This window comes from Schistocerca gregaria, chromosome 10 (genome assembly GCF_023897955.1).
Source record: "Schistocerca gregaria isolate iqSchGreg1 chromosome 10, iqSchGreg1.2, whole genome shotgun sequence".
Taxonomy (NCBI): Eukaryota; Metazoa; Arthropoda; class Insecta; order Orthoptera; family Acrididae; genus Schistocerca; species Schistocerca gregaria.
In genome coordinates, this window is record NC_064929.1 from 91,255,098 (window position 1) to 91,263,293 (window position 8,196).

The 8,196-nt window shown below is 46.1% G+C and overlaps 1 protein-coding gene across 1 annotated transcript; it reads left to right on the forward strand.

Annotated features, from left to right (window-relative positions):
- Positions 1-2,575: 2,575 nt before the first annotated feature.
- LOC126293730 (uncharacterized) lies at positions 2,576-4,522 on the forward strand. Its single transcript, XM_049987059.1, has 3 exons — positions 2,576-2,814; positions 2,975-3,137; positions 4,010-4,522. Exons 1-3 carry the CDS (start codon positions 2,732-2,734, stop codon positions 4,382-4,384), a joined length of 621 nt encoding a protein of 206 aa, XP_049843016.1. The 5' UTR covers positions 2,576-2,731; the 3' UTR covers positions 4,385-4,522.
- The last annotated feature ends 3,674 nt before the right edge of the window (positions 4,523-8,196 follow it).

Sequence of the window (8,196 nt, forward strand, 5' to 3'; positions counted from 1 at the left end):
CTGATACTTGCCAGTGTTCTCGAGAGTTTGTAAGTGAATTCATTGAAATACACTCCTGGAAATGGAAAAAAGAACACATTGACACCGGTGTGTCAGACCCACCATACTTGCTCCGGACACTGCGAGAGGGCTGTACAAGCAATGATCACACACGCACGGCACAGCGGACACACCAGGAACCGCGGTGTTGGCCGTCGAATGGCGCTAGCTGCGCAGTATTTGTGCACCGCCGCCGTCAGTGTCAGCCAGTTTGCCGTGGCATACGGAGCTCCATCGCAGTCTTTAACACTGGTAGCATGCTGCGACAGCGTGGACGTGAACCGTATGTGCAGTTGACGGACTTTGAGCGAGGGCGTATAGTGGGCATGCGGGAGGCCGGGTGGACGTACCGCCGAATTGCTCAACACGTGGGGCGTGAGGTCTCCACAGTACATCGATGTTGTCGCCAGTGGTCGGCGGAAGGTGCACGTGCCCGTCGACCTGGGACCGGACCGCAGCGACGCACGGATGCACGCCAAGACCGTAGGATCCTACGCAGTGCCGTAGGGGACCGCACCGCCACTTCCCAGCAAATTAGGGACACTGTTGCTCCTGGGGTATCGGCGAGGACCATTCGCAACCGTCTCCATGAAGCTGGGTTACGGTCGCGCACACCGTTAGGCCGTCTTCCGCTCACGCCCCAACATCGTGCAGCCCGCCTCCAGTGGTGTCGCGACAGGCGTGAATGGAGGGACGAATGGAGACGTGTCGTCTTCAGCGATGAGAGTCGCTTCCGCCTTGGTGCCAATGATGGTCGTATGCGTGTTTGGCGCCGTGCAGGTGAGCGCCACAATCAGGACTGCATACGACCGAGGCACACAGGGCCAACACCCGGCATCAAGGTGTGGGGAGCGATCTCCTACACTGGCCGTACACCTCTGGTGATCGTCGAGGGGACACTGAATAGGGCATGGTACATCCAAACCGTCATCGAACCCATCGTTCTACCATTCCTAGACCGGCAAGGGAACTTGCTGTTCCAACAGGACAATGCACGTCCGCATGTATCCCGTGCCACCCAACGTGCTCTAGAAGGTGTAAGTCAATTGCCCTGGCCAGCAAGATCTCCAGATCTGTCCCCCATTGAGCATGTTTGGGACTGGATGAAGCGTCGTCTCACGTGGTCTGCACGTCCAGCATGAACGCTGGTCCAACTGAGGCGCCAGGTGGAAATGGCATTGCAAGCCGTTCCACAGGACTACATCCAGCATCCGTACGATCGTCTCCATGGGAGAATAGCAGCCTGCATTGCTGCGAAAGGTGGATATACACTGTACTAGTGCAGACATTGTGCATGCTCTGTTGCCTGTGTCTGTGCCTGTGGTTCTGTCAGTGTGATCATGTGATGTATCTGACCCCAGGAATGTGTCAATAAAGTTCCCCCTCCCTGGGACAATGAATTCACGGTGTTCTTATTTCAATTTCCAGGAGTGTATATAGAAACCACCTATGTTTGTGGAAGACTAAAAGTAAAGAATATAGTGACCGAGACAAAAAGACAGCAACATACAATGCTCTAATTGAAAAATTTGGGCAGTCGACTCCTTGGCAAACAGAAATTAAAAAAAATTCGTTGCGAACTGTTTACCGAAAAGAGTTACCCAAAGTTCAGAAATCTAGTAGATGTGGTGTAGGAGTAGATCAAGTATACCAGCCAACGTTATTGTATTTTGATCTGCTTGGCTTTCTTAGGTTCGCCCTGCAACTCTCGCAGTCAATTTACGTGACAAAACTGCTTTCGCTTTATCAGCCACTGTTTACACCATTTTGACCGATTTCTCTTTTTCCTGCGGTTGGTCTGAATGTATTTTGCAACACAAGTTGCGAACACAGACCACAACAGAACTTCCTCCATTTTATGTTTCAAAATAACTGAATTAAATTTCTGTAGTGTACGGGGAGCGTAGTCGCTTGCCACTTATATTTCTTTTCTACACCGACAGATGGCGGGCGAGTAGTAGATTGGGGTTTGTGTCGTGTGAACACATCACATTTACAGCGATCTTTTGCGTCTACAGACATCTGCGCCGATGTCTGCGCAGACAGATCGTTGCGTGTGGACCGAGCTTAAGCTACAAATTTAGCTAAGCTGAAAAGCAGTTCAATAAAAGAACTTTGGGCTACATTACAACCCTATATTTCATCGCAGCCTCCACTACAAAGTAGTAATTAAAAAATAATGTTCGATTGCGTGTTGCTGAAAATTCGAGGAAACCAGGACGAACTTCTGTCGATCAGTTTCAGTTCCAGCGCTCCAAACAGTTTCCTCGATCCTCGTCTCTCATTGGTTAGGCTGGTATTACACTATCAAATTTCTTTGTCCAATATCGTTGTCAAATATATTTGATGGTGTAATAGGGAACTTTGACAAATGTCGTCCAATATTTGATCAAATCTACGGCGAGGCACTAGGTTTTGATCAAAGAAATCGCCTGTCTTCTGTTCACTGCAATGCGATATGTTACCACGTGGAGCGCTAGCATCGCTGCAGCGTTCTCTCATCTCTAGTGTTTGATGTTTGTAAACATGGCCGCAAAGTACAGTTAGTGTGTGACGTCTACCACAAAATTAATAGAAACGTATGAAGCGGATGAGGTGCTTTACAATGTGAGGCACCCTGATTATAAAAATAGATTAAGATGATTTGAGAGTTACAAAAATATTGCGGAGATTATTAGCAGTGACATACGGCATGCATGTACGGCTGAGTACACGAAGAAGAAGAAGAAGAAGATTAATGGCCTCCGCACACGTTAGTCGTACGAGAAAGCAAAAGTACGTATTGACATATTCACTTATTTTTATTTATGCAAGTAAAGTTTACATGTCATACAAATGATTAGCATTAATTTGTTGACTGCAGCGACTTGAAGCTTACAATAATGTTTACATAACCTATAAGTAGTTTTCATTAGTTTCATTACTAATATTGCAGATGCATAAAAGCAGAAGTGGAGGCATATACTCCACAAGCGTACTGGTTGCACATGCTGAAATTTCTAGACCAGGCAACGGAGGCGGACGAGAGTGTCTGCAACATAGAAAGCACTGAAAGTGAAAGTGAACGTGCCACACCAACGTTCGATGAAATGTTTGAGGTATGTACATTTGTTTAGATTTTACATAACTAAATGTGATTATCTTGCCAGGGAACTTTTCCAGCGCCATTGTAAAATATTTTAAAGTATTCTCTAACTGCTCTCCTGTGTACTGGACGTCCAGAAGCAGCTTGGCAAGCTATTGGTTCCATTCGCTGTAGGTCCTCAATGCTTTGTGTCTCAAGATAGTGTCTGCCGTAGTAGGAGACTGCACTTGTTTCCTGACGAGTGTACAAGTGTTTTCTTATCTCAGTTAACAAGTTGTGCAATGTGCAGGCAGCCAGTGTAATTGTGGTAACTTTTTCTGGAGGCAGATTAATGGTAGTAAAAAAAATCCTGAAACGACTTGCAAGAATTCCAAAGCTGCTCTCCACTAATCTTCTTCCTCGTGACAGTCTGTAATTGAAAACCTTTGCTTCTTTCGTGATTGCTTTTAAGCGGTATGCCTTCATAATGTTATAACTCAGAGGAAAAGCGTCATCTGCCAGTACTACCGTTGCAGTTCTAATGTTTGTGTTCCCAAGCTTCCTGCCTTCAGGAATGTTGAGAATAGATTGGTCAATGAGACACTCACGTAGTTTGCTTTTTGAAAACGCTCCAGCAACACCGACACACCCATTAGCTCCTACACCAACATAAAATGATACTGTTGAAGGATTTTTAATTGAAAAAGTGAGATCCACTAGCTTGTGGACATTTAATACGAATGTGCTTTCCGTCCATTGCTCCTATAGTGTTATAACAGTTCCACTTCTCGAAATCCTCTGCAATTTGCTCCCACTCTCCTCTGCTTGTGGGTACCTGTAAATAAATAAGATTTATGTATGCGCTAGAAAGTACGTAACTAATGGCTTTTATCTCTTATTTTATAGCACGAGATGCAAGAGCCTGTCGCATGTAGCGAGGTACAGCCACAGCCCCAGCCCCTGCGTCAAGAGCAGCCTCCCACTAAAAGGAGGAAAGTCACACCAGACGTGGCAACAGACGTCATGGTGGAGGCCAGCAGGACACGTACAGTTCTGGCAATGTCAGCCATAGCCTTGCCTGTCCGAGAAGACCGCTACGGTACCCTTGGTGCCCACATCGCAGCAGATCTGCGTGAAATGGAAAAAGTGGGTGGCAAGGAATTCACCACGGCTACAATGCAGCGGAATTTAATGGACAGGTGGGATTTGCTGCATGCGACAACCCAAGCACAACTTCCGCGTCTGGGTATATCCGGGCTGCCTCGCAGCAGGCTGGAATAGAGGAAGAAGACTCGATTCTATAAATATATATGTATATAATTTTTGTATCTCTCTAATCTTCGTAATCTATTTTTATAATCAGGGTGCCTCACATTGTAAAGCGCCTCATCCGCTTCATACATCTCTATTAATTTTGTGGTTTCACACACCAATTGAAATTTGCAATGCAAATAAAATAAAATAACAATTTATCTTAATGAACATAAAGTGTATTGAACATTTATTTACCTTCAGACAATGGTCCTTTAGTGCTTTATAAATTGCTTCACACGTTTCAGGTATTATTTTACTTAATGTGCACTGTGGAATTAGAGTGCTGTACTGTAAGCTGCTGTAACTTTCTCCTGTAGCAAGGAATCGAAGTGTTACAGTGAGCCTGTCTTCTGCAGACATAGCAGTTCTTAGTTGAGTATTGTGTTTTGAGGTATGAGGAATCACTTCACTGAGCACATACTGAAAAGTATGCTCATCCATTCGCAAGTAATTGATGTATGACTTGACGTCTTCCACCATTAGCTCACGTAACAAGTTTTGTTGAATGCTTTTTTCGTCTCATCGTGAAACCCACAGCTTCCATAGCCCGCATCTCGTGGTCGTGCGGTAGCGTTCTCGCTTCCCGCGCCGGGGTTCGATTCCTGGCGGGGTCAGGGATTTTCTCTGCCTCTTGATGGCTGGGTGTTGTGTGTTGTCCTTAGGTTAGTTAGGTTTAATTAGTTCTAGGCGACTGATGACCTCAGAAGTTAAGTCCCATAGTGCTCAGAGCCATTTGAACCATTTTTGAACCCACGGTTTCACAAAGGTACGTTTCCTTTTTTCCCCCACTTCTGTATCATATGTGCACACACTGCAATTGCGGTAAAAGTAGCTGCCGCGGTAAATAACAATTTGTATTTGTAAGCCATCTTGAACTTTGACAAAAACTTTGATGACAGTGTAATACCCCGTCTAGCGCTACGTCAAAGATCTTTGTCAAATATACACTCCTGGAAATGGAAAAAAGAACACATTGACACCGGTGTGTCAGACCCACCATACTTGCTCCGGACACTGCGAGAGGGCTGTACAAGCAATGATCACACGCATGGCACAGCGGACACACCAGGAACCGCGGTGTTGGCCGTCGAATGGCGCTAGCTGCGCAGCATTTGTGCACCGCCGCCGTCAGTGTCAGCCAGTTTGCCGTGGCATACGGAGCTCCATCGCAGTCTTTAACACTGGTAGCATGCCGCGACAGCGTGGACGTGAACCGTATGCGCAGTTGACAGACTTTGAGCGAGGGCATATAGTGGGCATGCAGGAGGCCTGGTGGACGTACCGCCGAATTGCTCAACACGTGGGGCGTGAGGTCTCCAAAGTACATCGATGTTGTCGCCAGGGGTCGGCGGAAGGTGCACATGCCCGTCGACCTGGGACCGGACCGCAGCGACGTACGGATGCACGCCAAGACCATAGGATCCTACGCAGTGCCGTAGGGGACCGCACCGCCACTTCCCAGTAAATTAGGGACACTGTTGCTCCTGGGGTATCGGCGAGGACCATTCGCAACCGTCTCCATGAAGCTGGGCTACGGTCCCGCACACCGTTAGGCCGTCGTCCGTTCACGCCCCAACATCGTGCAGCCCGCCTCCAGTGGTGTCGCGACAGGCGTGAATGGAGGGACGAATGGAGACGTGTCGTCTTCATCGATGAGAGTCGCTTCTGTCTTGGTGCCAATGATGGTCGTATGCGTGTTTGGCGCCATGCAGATGAGCGCCACAATCAGGACTGCATACGACCGAGGCACACAGGGCCAACACCCGGCATCATGGTGTGGGGAGCGATCTCCTACACTGGCCGTACACCTCTGGTGATCGTTGAGGGGACACTGAATAGGGCATGGTACATCCAAACCGTCATCGAACCCATCGTTCTACCATTCCTAGACCGGCAGGGGAACTTGCTGTTCCAACAGGACAATGCATGTCCGCATGTATCCCGTGCCACCCAACGTGCTCTAGAAGGTGTAAGTCAATTGCCCTGGCCAGCAAGATCTCCGGATCTGTCCCCCATTGAGCATGTTTGGGACTGGATGAAGCGTCGTCTCACGCGGTCTGCACGTCCAGCACGAACGCTGGTCCAACTGAGGCGCCAGGTGGAAATGGCATGACAAGCCGTTCCACAGGACTACATCCAGCATCTCTACGATCATCTCCATGGGAGAATAGCAGCCTGCATTGCTGCGAAAGGTGAATATACACTGTACTAGTGCCGACATTGTGCATGCTCTGTTGCCTGTGTCTATGTGCCTGTAGTTCTGTCAGTGTGATCATGTGATGTATCTGACCCCAGGAATGTGTCAATAAAGTTTCCCCTTCCTGGGACAATGAATTCACGGTGTTCTTATTTCAATTTCCAGGAGTGTATTTGACGAAATGTTGGATCACATCTTTGATCAAATCTTTGACAAAAAAATTTGATACTGTAATACCGGCCTTACCTTAACCTACTTCCCATTGGCTACAAGAAACTGTCACATAGCCAATATACGTTCTTGAAGAGAAGGTAGTGGTTGACACTAATCCTGATATGAAGTGAAAAACTCGCATGTTAGATGTTATTTCTGCCTGGCAGCTTTGATGCGTATGTAGACCCTCTAAAAGCACAAGTTAGTTGACCGATCGATTCGATTGTTCACTACGTCTCGCCAACGTCACCTGGGCGCTGGTTTCGCCGTACAAATTATGCCTTGTGTAGCGCTTTGGTGCCAACCGTCCGACAAAAGCTCGTTGTCAGTCACTCCAAAACACTAGTACAATGAGATTCTCTCGAAAACGTACACGTTATTGATGGTAAATGTCACATAATTAGTGAGCGGCGCGTTTAAATATTTTAGGAGGCTTATGCTCAATGTGTAGGTTATTTGTTTTTTGTTTTGAAAAAAATTGTAATAAAGGGAACTAATATATATTTAAGAGTCTCAAACATTACAATAATAAAACATAATATCTCCTTGAACATTACAATCATTACCCAAGGAACCACCACTCTTACACCATAGATATACAGATTCAGAACTTTCAAGTTTACGACACACATGACTTCTTAAAACTAGTGGCTCATTACTAGACAGATAACTTCCTCCATATGCTTTATTAGACTGATGTACAATATTAAAAGTCTTCCAAGCAATTACATCACGAGTTGGAAAGGAATCCAAAGAACTCTTCGTAGCATCACTAGTTCGAACAAAGGCAATAGTAATCCAACCATTACCCGTTCCTTGCACTGACACAGCCAAACTAAATCTTGCAACAAAACCCATCCACCTGTGGGCACCAGTAAGTATAGAAGCCTCGTCGGTCGCTTGTGGATAAAGATTAACACTCTTACAAGCTTTAAAAACAGAGGGCCTAAAGCGCCTTCTAACATGACGACGACGACGACCTTCACGTCTCTGAGATCTTCTGGGTCTTGTTATAATCAATAAATGTACAAAATAAACATGAATCACGGAAAATGCGTGTGGATATTGAAAACACATTGATTATCTGGTAAAAACAAACTACCACACATCGTCAGAACAAAATATCTAAAAAAGACACACAAACGTAAGAAAGAATCAAAAGGTGACTTAGTCTCATTGTCAGTCGCCTATAACGTATAAAAGAAAATAAGCAATATACATGCAGACAAAATATATTCTGGTACCGGTATAGACATATTGCTGCCAGTGTTTTTTCCATTGTTTCAGTTAATTTCAACAGCAAAGAAAGGAGTTTACATTTCAGGCAGTGAATTGTAATTTTTTGCAAAACTTAGAAGGTACTTCACAC